Source organism: Oryzias melastigma, linkage group LG5 (assembly GCF_002922805.2).
Source record: "Oryzias melastigma strain HK-1 linkage group LG5, ASM292280v2, whole genome shotgun sequence".
NCBI classification, from domain to species: Eukaryota; Metazoa; Chordata; class Actinopteri; order Beloniformes; family Adrianichthyidae; genus Oryzias; species Oryzias melastigma.
Genome location: NC_050516.1, coordinates 18983931 through 19003728, shown reverse-complemented (window position 1 = coordinate 19003728; position 19798 = coordinate 18983931). Strand labels below are relative to the sequence as shown.

The 19798-nt window shown below is 37.9% G+C and overlaps 1 protein-coding gene across 2 annotated transcripts in view; it reads right to left on the bottom strand.

The window, feature by feature from the left end:
- The window catches only part of LOC112145201 (plexin-A2), an 80378-nt gene that overhangs the window by 20288 nt on the left and 40292 nt on the right, over positions 1 to 19798 (bottom strand). For both annotated transcript variants that reach the window (XM_024270308.2, XM_036211967.1), the window contains 11 exons: positions 18529 to 18625; positions 14650 to 14764; positions 12899 to 13099; positions 12243 to 12339; positions 10805 to 11004; positions 8512 to 8663; positions 6912 to 7029; positions 6494 to 6630; positions 5872 to 6039; positions 3272 to 3365; positions 126 to 365 (listed from right to left, as the gene is read on the bottom strand). In XM_024270308.2, the coding sequence (XP_024126076.1) occupies positions 126 to 365; positions 3272 to 3365; positions 5872 to 6039; positions 6494 to 6630; positions 6912 to 7029; positions 8512 to 8663; positions 10805 to 11004; positions 12243 to 12339; positions 12899 to 13099; positions 14650 to 14764; positions 18529 to 18625 (1619 nt within the window). The remainder of the gene's footprint in view (positions 1 to 125; positions 366 to 3271; positions 3366 to 5871; positions 6040 to 6493; positions 6631 to 6911; positions 7030 to 8511; positions 8664 to 10804; positions 11005 to 12242; positions 12340 to 12898; positions 13100 to 14649; positions 14765 to 18528; positions 18626 to 19798) is intronic.

The window sequence follows — 19798 nt, the reverse complement described above, 5'->3', positions numbered from 1 at the left end:
AGCTTCAAAGAAATTAATTAAATGATTTGCATTCAGTGTTAAAAATTATTCTCAAAGTTATTCTTAGCTTCATCTGACTAAAGTTGCTCTCCATCAGTTGCCAGGTTTGATTTTCTTTGACTCACTTTAAGGATAATTGGAGCTCCAGGCTTTTGCTCCAGAACACCTGTGAGGCTGAGGGGCTCCAGGTACGGGTTTGGGTAGTACACAAAGCCTGTGTTGTTAAAAGTTAGCAAAGCTTGGACGTTGTTGAAGACGAAGCCAAACTCATCCACGTGTTTGATCGACTCCTGATCGTTGGTGTAGTCAGCTTTCAGGGACGGAGCGAAACAGCTGATGGTGGTTGTGTTTAAGACTTTACACACCTGCAGAGGAGAGAAATCAGGGTGAGCATCAAGCAACAAACAAGAAATAAAAATGTTTTGAATTTTATGACTCAAATAAAAGCAGTCAAATAACATGTGAGCACGTCCTGTTGACAAATTATCATACAGCCCACTTTTTAGAAAACACTGCATTTATTAGTTTACTCTAATATTTTGAATATATTTTTAATAAACAATGCAGTCAACCAAACTCACTTTAGTTTTTGGTTCTTGAAAAAAGTTTCCAAAGCAACACACACAACCACAATGACATTATTAAGGTCTGTTTGATTTAAATGTGATAATTTGACATGCTTTTATAGCAAGTAGAAGGTGATTGGAAGAGTTTGTTTGAGATTTTCTGTCATTGAATTTGATTGTAATTAAATTGTATCAAAAAGGTTTCAATTTTACAAACTTAAATTAATTGTATCCATTTTTTGTTTGTTTTCAGTCAAAGTAGTCAGTAGGTATGTACGAATTCGTTTCCTAAAAAGTGAACTATATTATGGGATCACAACTTTCTAGAGCTGTCTGAATCTACAATTCCATAATTGAGTGCCCTAGAAATTTCCCAGAAGTCTTTGCAAAAGAAAAACAAAAAACATTGTAAATCAATGCTTACTACATTGGCAAATATAGACCACAATGCATTGCATTAAATGTAAATTTTAAATAAAGCATCAACATTTTCATTCTCAGAACACAGTAAGGTCACAAATGGACATTGTGAAATGTTCGTATTGATTAGAATTTCACTTCATGACGTCATATCCGGCATTAAAAAAAAAAAAAAAAGGAATAAGCATGGTGTCTAAATTGCTATTAAAATCCAAGGCACTATATAGTCCTTCACTATATAGTGTTTAAGCAGTTAGGGATTCGGGTGAGAATTCAGACATAGCCATTTTGTCATTCCAGAACTGGAACCAACAAGCAAAACTGACATTTTTTTCTTCATTTCTTTACTTTTTTTTCTATCTCATGTATCTGGAAGTCTCTCTCAAAATCCTGCTTGACCTTTAAGTGTCTTTGTCTTCCCAATAGTTTTAAACAAAGTCATGTAAACACTTATTCTAAACCTACCAGCATTAAAAGTTAGGTTTTCATCCTACTAAATTCGTTTAAAATGATGAAATCCATCTGTACACATGTTGCATGTTTGATGTGTTTCTCTGACTGATTAGCACTGATCCTTTTGCCTTCCTTTGTTATACGTTTCTTTTGAGAGCAACTTAAATTGACAGACATATTGGCAGGGATTGCACATATATTTCATTTAATTCCATCTATTAATTAATTCTTCAACACTAATTAACATTTCTTTCTAAATTATAATTAAAAGAAACTTGACATGAGTGAACAGAAATATTTAGTAAATTTTGTCTTTAAAATACAGCAAATGTAACCGTATACTGCAAACACAATGACCAATTGCAGGTCCTCTTCTTCTCAGTCTGTGATAGAGGACATTATGTTACAAATTCACCCGGTCATCCAGTAATCCCCAATTTTTTACACAAGTAATACCGTTTTTAAATGACAAAGGTTATTGGGCTTTAAAAAATTACTGTTTTACTTTGTGTGGTCTTTGTCCTTTATAACTGATGGATCCCAGTGCTTTCTGTTGTCACAGAGATACATCTGTACAGTATAGCTGTATGCATTCTCCCACCCGCAATACATCATGTCATCACTGCCAGCAAAAAAACATGTCAATTCCTCAGAAACAAAGCACACACACATCTAAGAAAACTGAACGTTGAACATGTTCTTTCTGGCACTTCATCAGTCATCCGGTTAGTAGTGACTTTGGGAGGTCTAAGATTTAATTTCTGTCAGCAAACAAATCCCTGACAGATCAAAACCTTAATATGTTGGTGACTGTACTTTTTCTGGCATCAAACCAACACTTCAGCACAATCAACCACTAAGGTGGTTTGATCGAGCAGTTCTTGCAAAAAAAAAAAATAAATAAATAAATAAAATACACACTGATCACGTGATGTAGTTGAAGAACAGACTAAACATACATTTTTGAACATGCATTTAGCCCATGGTGTTCACACTGGACAAGAATGGAGGGGCTTCTTCTTCTTCTTTTTTTTTTTCTTTTTTTTTTATTGTTTACTAGCACATTATCACCACCTACAGTTAGAAAAGGCTTGGTGCAAAATGTTAAAGTGGTGCAAATTCCGTGACCCTTGTTTTAAGCGGTTTCTTTCACAGTTCTATTCCGATATAAGAAAGACTTCATGTCATAGAATTCTGGCTGGGCACAAACCACAATTGTTAATTTATCATTCACAGTCGATCTTTAATTGGTTGGGACTTCAGTGAACTAAAAAGAACATCATCCAAACATCACTACCAAATATGAGTCCCTGATTGGTTAAAAGACTCAAAGTTTGACGAATAAAACTGCACGTTTGCAGAACTCGAAAACTATAATAGTAACTTACGAAGCTATGAATGCAAATGCACACGTTTACATAGACTTTTCATTGAAAGTGGCCAGTTGAACGCACGTTTCAGAGGCCTGTAAGAACGTAGCTCTCATGTCATGTAAAATACACCCACAACTTTTCAAATTTTTGCTTTCTCAGGGAATGTCAAAACAAACAAACAGGACAGATTGAAAAACGGAAGTTACATAAGTAACATATGCATGTTTGGGACCACGCTCCTGGTGCGATTTGACTTTATTTACCTCACGTGAGTCACATGTCATCAATAAATTCTTGAACTGCCCATGTGCAAGAAGGATCATTTAGTACTTGAAGCACTGCTTCTTGCGGTCAGGAGGAATGAAATAGAAATCAAGGTTTTTCAACCTCATTAAATTAATTTCATTTAATCACCTTCTCAATACCAACTACAAAAGACTAAGAATCTATCTCACTCACATTGACGGATTCCTGTCCTGCATATTTGACTCGGACCCGAGGCTCTTGAACTACATCCAGGTTGGTTCCAGTCACTGTCAGGGTGGTGTGTCCACTAATTAAACAGAAACAATAAAATAACATGATTAGGATGTGTATTTCACCACATCACAACAGGAAATGCACAAACTTTCTTGGTTGTGATTGCTAAGGATCTTCCCACCATGGTTTCATTAAAGCAGCGAACACAGAAAGATTATTTTTTTTCCATCTAAATATTCAGGAGCTCTGCCTTGAAGTGTTGTTTGCTGAGATATAGCTTGTAGCTCAGTTTTTGTTATTGGACAGAAGACGCTGATCAAACGAAGAACCAGCTGGTTGCGATTTCATATTCATCCTCAACTCTGAGATTGGCTTATCATGGACACAGGTGCCGGTTGTTTACAAAGCTGTGCAAGATGTGATTGAAATAAACAAGAAGCCATGAAATCTTTGCATAACCTATGCTGATGGAAAAACTTACAAAAAAAAAAAAAGTCTGGAACTGAAAAGTAGAAAAGGAGAGAAATAAAACATATTACAAAAACATGAGTCTTGTCAACCTGACAGAGCGCTAGTTCTTATTTTCTTACCCTTCAAAGGCTGCCTAAGCTCGTAGGGCCTCATATTGGAAGACACATTCATGTGAGGGCACTTTATTTATTGCAACACTACAAAGCTCCTCTGGTCACCATGCTGAAGGCCAGACCACTTCTCTGAAGTCTAATCTTCAGGGACGCAGAGCTGGGTAATCCCATTCAAACCCAAATTTAAGTACCATCGTTTCTTTAATGGAGTGCAGGTAATACTCCCCTCTTGGATTGTAACAAAACTGTGTTCAAACTTTATTTTATTTGTTGGAATTTGCATTATTTTAATTTGTTTTTGCCTAGAAATAATAATTTAACAAAGGCTTTAGCAGAGTGCTACAAAACCTTAATTTTGTGCTTCAATCTTCACACACAGCAATAGATTTTTTTTATTTGTTTTACCGCAAAGCTGCATAAACAATAAAGTAATTGTACGAAACAGAGTTTTTGGTTCACTTTTGGAGGAGATTATATTTAGCATACATGTACAGTACATACTGCTTCAAAGCAGTGAAGGTCACCCTATTGTCACGAATTAAGTGGAATAATATTTATTTATTTGTATTATAATTAGCACTTGTGCTATGTTTTGCTATGTTGGCAGAAACTAAAATTTGTTATATTCCCATAAAAGATCTACAGTAAAAAGTCAGATTTTAAAAGCATAGTTGTGACCAAAGTGGTTAAAGTCCCACTCCAAACATCTTTTGATCTGTTGTTAAAGCATTCCCAGTGCTCTTTTATTTATGATTATGTCCTTTTTGACTAAAACAAAAAAAAAAAAAAACAGTAATTTTCTAAATATTTTCTGCAGAGCTGCAGTAGATCAAATTTCACCTATGAGTGATGGAGGGGGGACTGTTGACAGGAGTAAGCCTGAGCTCATTTCCCATCATCCACTTGTTCACACTCTCTCCTGCCAGCTTACAGTCCCTCACAACCCCTACCTGACAATAATGGTGCAACAAAAAAAGCGAGTAATGTTGAAGTTATCCAGGTGTACAGTTTTATGTCAGATGTCAGTTCAAAGGAGGAAAAAGAAGTTTATATATTTGTCTGCAATTGACATGAAACAGCTACAATCTTATCAAACTTAATTTTTTTCTTGTTTTTTCCTGATTCACATTATTTCAATAAAGAAATAATTAGCTTAAAGTAGCTTTAATTATTTAATAAAAATGAAAAAAACAACATGAAAAACACCAAAAACACAATATTGGAGTGGGTCCTTAAACACCAAATTCCTTGTTTGATATAAAAAAATCAACACTTGTTAACTATGTACAGAATGAACACACAGAAGGATTTTATTTCTGCTCAAATCAAACATGAATAAACACATTTACCAGATTGCAATGCAAAAAAAAAAAAAATAGAATGTCAGCTAGTACAGCATTTTAACACAACGTGTCATCATGCTGATTGCACTGTGTTGCAACAAGAAACAAAAGAGTGCTTTCTAATCATCATCAAGGAATTCTGAGGTGCGGTAATTTGTGCCACTTGAGGTGAATTGTTTCAGTCAGCTTTGGAATGAGCTTTTTGAAGTTGAGCACATTTGTAAGTCCTGACCCAACATAACTAGGTTCTGTCTTTTACTGTTTTTATTTGAATGCTCACATCTTAGTTTTGAATATATTTCTTTGCATACAACTATGCAATTGTATTTAGCATTATGATAAATAAAATCTTAAATAAAAATCTATGTTGCTTATGTTATGAACCTGTTTTCTTGTTCTCAGATGAAATTAGGCTGAAAATGCAGCAACAGAAAAGAGCAAAAGGAAGAGCAGTTTATGATCCAAATCACATCCACTGCATCTGTAATCAGTTCAGGATGGGGATTGCTAAATCTGCTGCATACAAGCTGCAATTTGAAATTGCTTTTTTATTATTGCGACAGACATACTGTGTATTGTACACAGGGAGTTTCCTGATCACATAAAAAGAGCAGCAGCCTTTCTGTTTGCTGTCATTTTTGCTTTGTATTACCTGGTGATGCTCCAGAGAGGCTCAATGCGCTGGACGGTCGGGTCTTCTATGTACTCGAAGGACAAACTTCCAGGAACTCTGGCTCGGTCAACAGTCAAACTGACCTGCACTGGCCCCGCTCCTGTCACCGATGGACCAGAGAAGCAGACGATTTCTGAATTGGTCCTCCTAGCGGGAGCACCAAGAGAGGGATTTTATTCATGTCTTTGATTGCGACGGCCCACTCACTTCTGCTGCAGCAAATCCCCGACTTCATGCCGTTATGAGCCATGCATGAGGGGAGAGGTCATTAAAGTCTGACCAATCTCCTCGTCTTCACAGACACATTATGGATGAAAACTATAATTACAGAGTTCTCTGGCTAATGGCTTCCTTTCCTCACTTTGGAAACTTTTATCAGAGTAGAAGTTTCATATTTTAATAGATGTCTATAAATACACAAAGAACAAAATCTACTGCTTTTGGTACTTTATACACACACACCCATATATATATAAATATATATAAATTACATCTTGTGTTTGACTATAAACTATATTATATAGTGTCAGTATTACTGCTGTTGATTAAATACATGCTTAAAAAAATAAATAATGGGACAAACAATAGTAATCAGACTTACTTAAAAAGCTCACACGTCTGATTCCCAAAGTGTACATTAATGTTGCTTCCCGCATCCAGACTTTCTCCAACTATGGTGACCTTGGTTCCTCCTGATTCGGGCCCTCTGCCTGGGGTCAGCGCCACCATGGTTGGACTCTACAAAGAACAGGAGTTTACTCAGACATCCTTCAACACAGATCACAATACAGCATTACTTATAGCTCATATTTTACATAATTAAATCACTATACAGACAGAAATTATGCTTAGCAAGGAGCAACTTAAATTAAGAAAAAAGCTATTATTACTTGATGCACAGTACACAATAAAAGGAAATTATCAAATGAATAATGTACACTTCCCCTTTAAATCTATTAAAGGTTCATTGACTTTTTCTAAGTTCATTTTAAAGTAAACTTGATTGTGCTATTAATTACCACGAAAGAGTAAAGCTGGGTGGAGAGCGCCCGTAACTCTGGTTTGCATTCACCGATGCACAGCTTGACTGGACCTGGTACACTTCCATCAGGGGCTACAGCCATTTCACAAACAATCCTGTCAAAACCAAAAATGAATTTAACTGTGTGTAAAACAGGACTTGTGTTCAAAAAGTATAGGATAGCGCATTATAAAAAAGGCCACTGACAGAACTTAAAATAGGATAAATACTGTAGATCAGTATATGTGAAAAGCAAAGCACATTGTGTCATTAGAGAAAGTAAAATAATAGTGTGGAAGTAGTTTAAAGCAACATCTTGACAAACAGTTACAACAAACAGTGAAGGAAAGCAATTTAATGATTGCTGAAGTCTTCTCATCTTAACATTGTAATAGCAAGTGCCGACTGACAATTCCAACCAAGCTAGCGGGAAAATAAATTCTTCAGAGATCTGTGAGGATGATGGGTTAATCAAGTGCTTAATTTGAAAAGCAGCACCTGGACGCCCACTTTGTCCACTTAATTTTTGGCAATGTTTTTGCTCTTTTTTTGCAGTGAAATAATTAGTTCTTCTCTTTTAAGATTTACCTGATTGTGAGACATAAGCAAAAACTTCTCTTAAGAAAGAGCTTAGCTGTTATGCATTTTAGATGCAAAAAAGCATCTAATCAGAATCCCATTTGTCATGAGCGTCAGTGCTAGAAGATGACCTCCTCTGGTCACTGTGAGTGAAGCAGACGTTCATAGAAGTTGTGGGTCAATACAAAGGGCCATTTTTCTTCCTAATGGAAACCCTATAAAGGCAATATAACTCAAATGATAAACTATACCCCGCACCATCTCCAGCTCCACTGCCACCCACCATTACCTCCAGTTACTATGACAACATAGAGGTTTCTTTAATCAATCAGTATTGCCTGTCAGGTCAATAAGATGAAGTACACCATGAATAAGTCATTATAGCAACTGACCCCATGCTGAAATTAATGGTTGCAACAGCTGTAATGCCATGTTTAAAGCACTGTGGGAGCCAAATGAATGGCCCCTTCTGAAGTCACTGCTCCGCTCCGGAAACTCAGTGTAATAAGACAACGCAATGAATCCTTCCTGCCCAACTTTATATTCATAGAGTATGTGAATTTCCAATTTTTCTGCTAGTATGTTACTTTTGTTTTGTTTTTATTTTTATTTTTTTCCACAAGGTTATAAATAAGTCCCCACAGCCTGAGCTAAATCACATTACATGGCTGTGAGAGAAACACATGGCTAACAGATTGTCCCTCCAGTCAGCGACATGCAGCGCATTTCAATTACAGCTGTGCCGACAGCCTCAAAACAGCAACGGCAGAGGATGCCTCTTTCTTCCTTCAACTCTGAGTACAGCCGAGCGATGTAAAGCCTGTCACAATCCCAAAACCCTGGCTTACACACAGGCCACACCACTGTCTTAGCGTCTTTGAGAACGAGAAAGTCACCGTGGGAGAAGATTGCCTTTTTTATTTTCTAAGTTACTCGGGTGTTTTTGTGTGTTGACATTATGGACAGAAGACTTATTTATGTAAGTTGGAGAATAGGAGCAGAGGAGGGGGATGTCTTACTGTTCAGCAGTGATGTATCCCTCCTCCTTGGGGGTGCACTGCACTCCTGCCACATCAACATTACCATCCAGCTCAGAGAAAGAAAGGCCAAGGTTCAGGCCCTTGATCGTCACAAGTGTGCCTCCTTCCAACGGGCCTGCCACTGGGCTCACCTTTTAAAGAAAAAAAAACAGTAAGATAAATCTTGTGCATTCAATATCTGGTTGCTTTCAATTCTTTTAAAATTTAATTTTTGTTCAAATTCCCAATTTTATAATTTTCTATTGATTTCACACCGTTTATTTTTTTTTACTCTAGGATAAAGAAACTATTCACAAAATGAATTTTAGGAATAAATATTTTGCCTTGACATTGGCAATAATTCAAAATAAAGTGTAATAAATAGTGCAGTGAATAAAAAAACCTTGAGAATCTATTCAGGGTCCTCTCCAGTGGAAAGTTAGTCATCCAGGCTGGATGCATTCGGACCTACAGAGCAGATCAGGAACAATGCCAGAGCAAGCTGCCTTTCCCTCCCGAGCAGCATTCGCCGGTTGATTCATTCGGCTGCACTTCCTTCAGAAACACTAATAATGTGACAGGGACATCAAAGGCTCCCAGTTCTTTGAAGTGGAAGAGCCTTGCATCTCTGTGCCTGACCCACTGTGCCTTATTCTAGAGAATGAGCGGGAGTTTGGGGACATAAAGGGTCCATCACCACTTTCTAAACAGTATGAATTCTTTTTAGCCCGTCAAGCACTTAAAGTACTCAGCAGGCATGGAACAAAATGTAAGTCAGTTTCAGGTAAACAGAAACTTGGCCGGAAAACTGGAAGTTGGCCAGAGACAAAATGTGTTTGTTGTTGATATTTACAGCCTGGTCTGCTGTTTATATCTGACAAGTGAAGCTGGCATGCTTTTTGGAACGGTACCAAAAGAGTACAGACAAAAGTGGCTCCTGTGTCTTATCAGTGAAGACCTGAAAGACATCTACAAACCTGATTTAAGAAGTGAAGACAGAAGTTTACATAAGGTTGATACATACCACTGCAGCCTTGATGTGAAGATTTTTTTGTTTGTTATAAAGACACCTGTTTCCTCATTAAAACTTAATCTGGCAGTCATTTACAAACATCTACAAAATACTTTTGAAAAGTAGTAGGCAAAAAAAGCCTTGCAACAATGTCTGCTTGCTTGGCAAGAAAAGTAGTTATTTAGATACATTTAATTTTCCACTAAACTTAATAAGTCTCATGCTTCGTCCACACTTGGCTTGGAAATGTGTGTTTAACCCATTTTCTTACTACCAACTCCAAACTATGGATGTATGGTTCGAGTCCCCTCCTTGTCACTTTTTTGACATTTTGGGTGTCCCCAACCTGTCGTTTTTTGACGTACTGGTTGTTCCTATTAAATCACGGGTTCCCAACCCTCTGGAGGATGTGGTAACGGATACAGAACCGGTACCAAATACTGAAACCGGGATAGGGTATCAGTACAGGTTTGCGGCCAGGATGCACATTAAAATTCAACCGAAGGCTAAGGACAACCCAGACTTCCTGTTATTCTTCAGTTTCCCCTCCATCTCAGGTGGTCTCAAACACACCAATTATCTGAATTTGAAGACACTGCTTTTCCATATCTCTCCATTTGGAGGATTAAATGTAAGATTAGGGAAAAGCTAGAGGGGTAGATTTTGGATCTAGACGCATGTATATGCACGTTTCATGATTCCATATTCAGAACTCTTGCATTCACATGTCGTTACACAAGTTACTAGGTCCGTTTTTAGGCTCTACGTACAAAACGCTCAACCATTGAAAACAGTTGAAGTTATTAAACCAATGTATTTTCAGAGTTCTGGTAGCTAACGCAGATGACCAACGACTACTGATGACATCATCGAGGGGCAGTAATGTCTGAAATTGAAGCCCCTATTTTTTCCATACTTGGAGGGATACATTTGGTATTTGGTCTTTCACATCAGAAGAGAGATGTGAAAGAAAAAGCCTGGAAGAAGATTCACAAGATTGACACCTCTTCAACATTTTGCACCAAGCCTCTTCCAACTGGGAGTACCTGCGATAGTATCAGGTAGTGACACTTCAGTGTGAACACCGTATGGTCAAAGTACATTCACGAGTGCCTATTGAAAACATCTTGAACATGCATCACATACCCGGTTCCTCTATTCAAACCCACTAGTCAAATGAATTAAACTTTAGAAATAAAAGTGAAGACATATTGCATTTCCTCAACTTTAAAAAAGCCCTACGACAAAATGTTTGAGGAAATATCTGGATGAATAGCAGACCTCTGTAATGCGTGGGTTGGCACATTTGACATTCCTGGAGGAGAGGTCGAGCCAGCGGCTGGCGTAAGGGGAGATGGGAGGACAGTGCTGCTTCATGGTGCATCGACCCTCGCTGCTGCACCAGCCGCACTGGAACTTCTTTTCCGCCCGCAGACACATACCACAGCTGTCCCGCTGGGCGCTGCACTTGTAGAGGTGCACTGCAGAGGAAAGCAAGAAGAAGGCCTTTTAGAAAGAAAAAAAATGAAGACAAGAAATGTCAGTTTGTGAGTCCAAGTCAGGCATGAAAAAAGTTTAAATGGAAACAAGCTAGGCGGATGGCCTCACAAGCTGATCCCGCATGGGCAGCAGAAAATGGATGGATGGAAGCTATGAGTCAGACAGTGACTTAAAACATGTAAGAAAACTACATATTCTTGACACTTTCCTATCCAGATATACTGTGGACCACAGATCAATTGTTTGTTCGTCAGAGTGATGGTGTTTGAGAAAAAAACATGTATTTGTGTTTTGGATGGTTGGACTGCTGCTCACCAACTGACAGAATCCAAAAGCCAGTTACAGGAAGATGAATATTAGCATCAACTCACACTTCTTAAAGTGGGACATTCTCACAAACTATCAAGAACTTACAATTTGCATCTTAAATATTCCACAGTGTGAGTTTTTTAACGAGAAGTTGAAATTATTACTGATTTTTATCTTGTATAGAGCTTAGATAGGGCTGCACGGTGGTTAGCACTTTTGTCTCACAGTGAGAAGGTCCTATTCAAACCCTGGCAGGGACCTTTCTGTGCATGTTGTCCCTGTGCATGTGTGGGTTTTCTCTGGCCACTCCGGCTTCCTTCCCACTGTCCAAAAACATGCTTAATGGGTTAATTGATATCTCTGATTTGCCCCTGGGTGTGCATGTGTGTGTTAGTGTGTGTATGCTGCCCTTGCCAAACAGTAACTGGGTTAGCACCAGCAACCCCATGACCCCAAAATAGAATCAGTGGATTCTGAGGATGGATGGATGGAGCTTACATAATAAAAGTAAATAAAAACCACAACTCCAAAATGAGGGAGATGTATACCCTAATTGTTACTTTAGAAACTAAATCTTTACATTTGATGTCATACATATTGTAAACCCTTAAACATGTTGATGTTTTTAGAGAAATCCCATAATAAAGAAATGGCAAATTCTCCCTCTGGAATTATGAATGAAAGGAAGCAAAAAAGTGACAGAAAGTAAAGCTGGACAAAAAATGAAGATGAACCTCATGCTCAAAAAGCACCTAAGTGATTGGGTGCTTTTTGATAACACTCCTTCCTATTGAGAACTTTCTCCCAATGTCCTTTGGGAGCCTTGAAGTGCTCTCTATAAAGTATCTTTCTCCTGTGGATTGAGTACTTTACAGGCTTCTGGCTCAGCTGTGATGGATAGCAAAGGCACCTTTAATCTTCTCAGGATTGTCGATGATGAAGTTGCCGTTCCATATGATGGAGAGGTCCACTGCCAAATCACTGATCTTCACACTCTCGTACATGTACTGAAAAGCAGAATCAGAGATTGAGAAAGTGTCCAGAAAGTGGAAGCAGGGAGGGGGGAGAGAGAGGGTTAAATACAGATGGAGGGGAGAGCGTGTATGAAAGGCACAGAAAGAGGCAGAGTGGGGGAAATGAGAGGATGAAAGGGGAGCAGAGAGACAAGGCTTTTAACCATCTGTCATTTTCTGCTTTGGCTGTCTGCTCCTGTCCTGTTTGACATGTAGAGACACAAAGCCTGGCTTGGGCGACCCTTCCTCCACGCCTTAGAAAAATTGGGATTTCATATATTGCCAGTGGGGGAAAGATGTATTCTGTGCTGAAATTTAATGTGTGACTTTTTCATCTTATAGTAGATGTGACTGAATGTATTTAGTTGTGGTGATGCCGTGTTGTTTCACTGTTGTGTGGCACTTTTCCCTGAGCACTTTCCCTTTTCTTTCTCCCAAGAAGGTTGCACACCTCAGGCGGTGTTAGCAAATGCTGATGCACCCTCCGCACATTTCCTGACTGTCTGCCTCTTTTTACAACTGTGAAGCTCCCACTGAGTGTTTGAGGTCGTACCGAGCTGTTCTGGCACTGGACACTGGTGCTGTTGAAGCGCAGAGCAGTGACACGATGGCTGGCACCCTGTACGTTAACCACGCACTCGTAGCCCCTCTGGCCTGACTGCGGCTGTGGGAGGTTTCGGGCCCTCAGGGTGATGGGTCGGACCTCGCCGGCGGGAATGAGTATTTCTCCAGAGTTAAGCAGCTGAGGGCAATCCTGAAAAAAAAATGCTTGTAATATTTCACAAATAAAATTCCCATGTTACCATAATGGAGATTTGACACTTTTTCCCACTGAATATCAATGTTAAACCCCAAAAGCATGCATCATATTTACATATTTTATTTACATAACTTACACACTGACTTTGCTGTTATCTATTCCATCAATTCCCCATATTTTATTACATAAACATGGAAGATTAAAGTTGCACAGGGATTAAAAGGGCAAACCATCCTAATGCCATTTCCATTTTCAAAATTCATGGTGCACTTCACTCTCTAGAAAAGCACGTATGTAATATAAGTTTTAGCTTAATTACTTAATGTTCTCTATCTCTGTGATTTTGTATGTGTATTAAACTACTATATATAGCTGATATACATCATGGCTTCTTTGGGAAAAAACAGAGAATATGCAAACCTAATAATAGTTCAGTCAAGGCTTTCTAGCAGTATCTCTGTTGTGCTCCATTTACGACACAACCGAATTACGTCTGTGATTATTCAATAGACTGGTGCCACAAAAATGAGGCCTTCTAACAACAATGACATTCGATACCATTAGTTAGTGGAAATGCTTGTTTTCCATCAATAACTAAAAATAGAATTAAAACATTTTGTTGCACATATTTGCACACAAGAGGTCCCATGGCATCACACAGCTCATCAAAAGTTGCGCATGTAATGTGAAATTGTTGGATCAACAACTCTTCTGTAAAATCCCCAACTACGATTTCCCAAAATTCCTTCATCTGGAGTGGTTAGAGTTGCCGCTCCTTGGCCAGAATAAGAAGCTGACATCTCCTTTGATAGATAATGATGAGTGGTAGTGCCGTGGCAGAAATTTGAATGGAACTTGTCGTGTTATCAAAGAGAAAAAAGGGTCCAACTGACTACTTGTTAGAACGTTTATTTTTAATACCGTTTGAACAGGCTTCATACATGTGTATCTGTGTCTTGCTCAGTAAAGAGATTGTCAATGGTCTAGTGGTGCGACGCGTGCCCGCCACTGCTGTGACGTCAGCCAAATTCTTCCCCATGTTTTTGAATGACTTATCGCATTAGTTGGTTTGTGTTTATTCACATAATTAAGATTTAATGGAAACAGTAAATTAAAAATTGGGTTGTTTTATTACATTTCCAGAATTTTGAGAAAGTTTTGCACATGTGTGTAAGAAAACACAGCTAGTAACGCAACTCAGGCAGTCTTCACTAGTTTGTGTTATTTATTGGTTTTATAAGGGAAATGTATAAGCCAGCTTGTATGTATACAATAACTGTTTTGCTATTTTTTTTCTTAATTTTCATTTGCACTTTTCTGTAAAAATAATCAAAAAAAAAAGTATCTCCTTAGCGTTTTGGGATTACTAACACCCAACCCTTTGGGTCAAAAAACTGTCAGAGTAACAAAAACTGTACTTCTTTGATATTAGTCTTTGTTACTTTTTCCTTAGGTCTTGTTTTGTTCTACCTATTAGGAAACAGTGTGACATTTCAGTGAATGCTCTTAAAAATAGTCAGGAATAGATTGGAATGCAGCTGTACCTCTGAAGCGTTGACTCTACCCTCCTGGAAAGAACAGCTGCTCGGGTCGTGGGTGCACAAGTTGCGATATTTACACCAGTGGCAGCGAAAAGTGCTGTTCACGCAGGACAGACACCTGCAGGAGACAGTAAACACAACACTGAATACAGCATGCAAAATGTCAATATTTTAATGCGCATATGTGCATTCTTAAAATGTTAGCTTTTTGGACAGTATGCATGACCCAAGATGCATTTTACCCTAAAAGACCATTTAATTGGGGATACATTCCTGCAGGCACAAAAATGCAGCATTTTTTTACTGAGAATAATTTGGATTAAAGGAAAATCATAGCAGATGAGAATTTTTAAGCTACAATGGAATCCAACTTGCAATGCTTTAACAATAAAATATACAAATGATATGACCATTATGCTAAAGGACCTGATGCAGCATTATATTAAAAACAACAATATTAATCCTAAGGTCATGGCAACAGCCGAGTACATAAAGAGAATGGAACAGCATCCTTGGTTCTGATTCAGTTGTCTACAGCCAGCGGTCAATTTTGGATTAAATTTATTTTAAACAGCTTCACTGGACTCAGTTTAATCACATTTTGGATATGAAGCATGGAAGCAGTGGTGAAACAACAGAGAAGGGTTATGCACAGCTGAGACTCTGAGGGGGGATCAACACTGTAAATGTTCTCTTGCTTTTCTCTAAAAAAGACGTGAAGGAGCAGAAACTGTCTGACGCCTTATTTGTTGGGTATTCTTCAGTTAAGAAAATGCAAGCACAAGGAATTCAATAAAACCAACAAATGCCAATAAATGTAGCTCAGCGTCATTACATTTTGATCGTAATTTGCTGCCTGAGGCAAGTGTGGACATGAAAACGTGGTCTGCTGTGTGAGGAAAAAGAATTTGGAGGGTTGGGTATTAATAAAACCGGACTGGTAGGGTGCTGCAAACACTTTATAATTAATTATAGAGGATGATGCAATGCTGAAGGGATGGTGGGGGTTGTGAGTAGAAAGGTGCTGGATTTGGAGCATGTTTGGCATGAAATATTAATCACAGGAGTACACAGGGTCGCCCTGCAGCTAATAGAGGCCATACTGGTGTGAAGCAGTTGTGATGAGCTTCCCGCTGTTTCTGTGAAATAGCCTAATATGGTGGTGACATAGTGGCATTCAGGTTTCAAAGCCTAATATGAATAGAAGTCCTGTGGATGCACAGTGAGCTAATACACTGGATTTATTTATGAATGCGTTATTAATCACATGTTTTGTCCACCTGTTGGCCTAATGTTTTTTTCATGAATTAGCTATTTTTATTCAGGTTTTTAGTCTGCAGTGCCATAAAATGATATTCAAAAAATGTTTGGCAACCAAATTGAATTTATGCGTACAGAATTCCCCCCAGATCAAAGTCAGCAAAAACGGATAGATTATTGATAAATTCTGAATACATTTAATCTTGTAGTTTTAGAGAGGAAAAATATGTTTTTTGGGTGAAGTTTTCCATTTAATTGGTTGTTTGTTTACCTTTTTTCTCTATGTCAACCTGACATATTCAAATATTCTATTGCACAGACTGGAAACTAAAGGCAAAAAAACCAATCCTAAACTATTCAAAAGTCTTTTCATTACATGTATTGCACAGGCTGATATTGTGATGACGATAAATTTGCAAAATATTGTGCAGGCCTAGACAAGAGTTTAAGTATTTAGTAGTAATTACAGTAAAAGTAGTTTCTTTAAGCTTTAAATCGATTAATTTAGTTAAACATTAATATATTCAAATATTGTACAAACTTCTTGAAGAAAATAAGTTACTTGAACCATAACTTCTACCTCTGGTAGAAATGTTTACTTCTGCTGTAAGTTTTAGCATTTCTGTTTATTTTTGCTGTAGCTAAAGCTGATGTAGCATGCTAAAGCTAAGGTATCCAGCTTAAATGGATTTTGTTACTTAATTAAATTAAACAGGTACACTATCTTTTGCGATCAAAACATAAACGTAGTACTTTTTTTAAAAACTATAAGTACATAAAATATGTCAGTCCTGTTTTCATTGTATGGACAGATTTTTTTTATGCACAACTCATTGTATGCAGATTATAAATCAAATCAAAAGGCACTAACATTGTTTAAAAAATAGCTTTGTCCTGACCTTTCAAGATTTGTGTGATTTGCCCTATCTGGAGTTGAAATGTTAAATGTTAGTTTTAATGTTAAATGTCTAAAGTTGCTGAAAAAACATTGCAAGTTGCTGTCTCTTGTAGATGTGCTTTAAAGGTGGCAAATGTCGCTAATTGACATTCATCCTAATAAGATCCACCACTGTCACTGTTCCTAATTGTTGTTGAGAAAGAAAGACTTGTGTCATAGTTTACCATTATGATTAATACAGCTGACATTTACAGAAATGCCTTCAAGTCATAACAGCTTCCTCGCCCAGTTAGGGGGCTTATATTGGTTGGCATTTAAATAAAGGGCTCTTTAATTTACAGGATTTTACCTGCCCTGGAGGCACCAGAAAAAGGACAAAAATATAGAGCATCTTATGTCTCTCAACTACAATTTTCTGGCAGCCTGCCTTCAGACAAAAAGGGGTGTTGTGAGACTAATGCTTATCCATGAAGCAGTTCTTAGTGAAAGACGGCCCGCAAGAAGTCACTTCCAAGGATGAAATTTAAAAGAAATATGTATGACTGAAAACCATTATGAATCCCTTGTTTTGTTTGGCTTTTTGCAATATAATTAGAAAAAATCAGCTTATTGTCACATTTTTGACAAATTTTATAAACGAAGAAAAAAAAAGAAATTTAGCCAATTTCAAAAGAAAGCCAAGTCTAAAACGGACATGAACTGTGTTTTTTTCTATAAACACAAAGATGAAAACAACAAAGATTTGACACTTTTGGGGTCTTCACAGCAAATCCTGCACTTCCATATAACCCTATCTTTAGCATTCTCCTCACACCAACCGCTCTCATGTCTTCCTTGACTCCACCCATTTACCTTCTGCTTGGTCACCTCAGCTGTAACCTGCGTTCTTAACAGCAGCCCCTCCCATACCTACGAAAGCGAGCGGGTCCTTACATGCTTACATCACAAGTTGAGAACCGCCCCCTCCAGGAAGAGTCTGCTCTTCCCCCAGGCTAACACAAACACGTACTCCGCAAAGCTATCGGTGATCAGCTAGCTTCGCGAAGCCCCCCACCCCTGGCTCGCACACAGTCGTGCAGATGCCGGCTGTTTGTGTTTTGAACCAGTTTAGCGATGGCCAAAAAACCCTCATTCAATTTAACGTTCAAACTTTGAGAAGAAACTTCTGTTAAGGAATCTGCACGACATGTTGGGATAGCTCTTGAACATTTCCGAGAATGAACGTTGAAAATTTTGTATAAACTGTTACGCTTGCACTGCTCTGATAAGAAAATTGCAGGAAAAAAAAAAAAACATAGAAAAAGGTAAAAAAAAAAATTGAAACAATTCCTAAAACAAGCGCTTCAAATCAGTAGTAGCAAACTTCTGTAGTTGTTTAGACAGTGTGCATTTCAGGACAAAATCAAAGATATATGTATAATACAGTGCTACATACATTTATATCAGCATGTTTTCATGTACATTTGCAGGAATAAAAGTGTAAGCTTCACAAACCTGAAACCACTACACACAGCCACTCTAAAAGCAACGTCGAAGCAAATGCATCTTGCTGATTTAAATGAAAACTGTCAGATAAATTGAACTCAGAGGTTATCTAACAGAGCAATCTTAAGTGGGGTTGTGAGCATCAGTACATCAGTGCCCTAAATTAAGTTGTGCTCTTCCATTTATCGAACAAATCAAAGGCTTGGGGAGAGAGAGGGGGATGGGGCAGCCGCACTTACATTTGATGGGTGCTGCAGTTGTAGAACTTCACCTCCGTGCTGGCGACCATTTGACCCGTCTCCTTTGAATTCAGCCGCAGCTCCACACCAGCCCAGTCTGAGACAGAGTGAGGAGCAGCAGAACTCATAATTAGGGAAGAAAATAAAAGATTTATATGGGAGTTTTAGGATTGGGAGAAAAAAATGGTTGAAGTAGGATAACTTTTATTTTAAGTGATACTTTTTCTGTTAAGGATCCACTCCAATGATAATGATGTTTTAGGTGTTTTTAACATGTTCTTGTGGCATTTTTCTAAGGATGGAGGACATATATAAAGAAAATGTAGCTTAGAATTACATTTCTGAGAATTACTTCATTCAAATAGCTTTGAATCAGATGTTGATGTAAAAGCTAGACGACTAGATCCACGTATGTCTCGTCTGAGCTGATATCTGGCTCCAAGCTGTATGGCTGAATTGCTCCGATATTGCTCGCTATTTTTGTTACACTGGTAGTGTCAGGTTGTGGTTGTGAGGGGCTGTAAGCTAGCAGGAGAGAATGTAAACAGATGGATGATGGGAAGGGGCTAGGCTTATTCTATGCCAAGATGTCCAGAACTCAGAGGTGAATTTCTAATAAACTACTGTCACTCTGCTGGTGATGGGAGCAAAAAAGGATTTTGATGTAGCAACTATGATCCATAAACAATCATTTTATAAATTATAAATAATTGATAATCCAAAAATGTATATGATTTAAAGTAAAAGTAACAAGAGCTAAAAGCTATCTTATTTAAGGTTGTTGACTTAATGGAAAATCTTGATTATCAAACAAAATATTTTTCATGTCAGAATTTTTATGTTCTCAATAAAAGTTAATCAAGAATACTGATCTGGTCTTTACTTAAAAATGCACTACGGTGGAGAAAAGTAAGTCATATTTGTCTAGTGTCTTGTGGCAAAGAGAAACATTTATAAAAAATTGCAGAACTGTAATGTATTGATAATTGTTTCATAATTGAACCACTCAACAATCGAATAGTTTCATCATTGAATTGTCGCCTCCTGAATCATAATCTAATCAAATTGTGATGTGCCTCAGGATTCCCACCTCTACACTCTTCAAAAACTATGTCCTAGAAAGCAACACAGATTTTTTGACACGGCTAATAATAGCAATATCATAATTAGAAGAGCATTGGGAACTGGGAAGATAATCGGAGTGGGACTTTCAAGTCTCTAGGTTCCTGCTTTCCTAGTGGAACCAACTGCCTATGATGCAAAAAAAAAA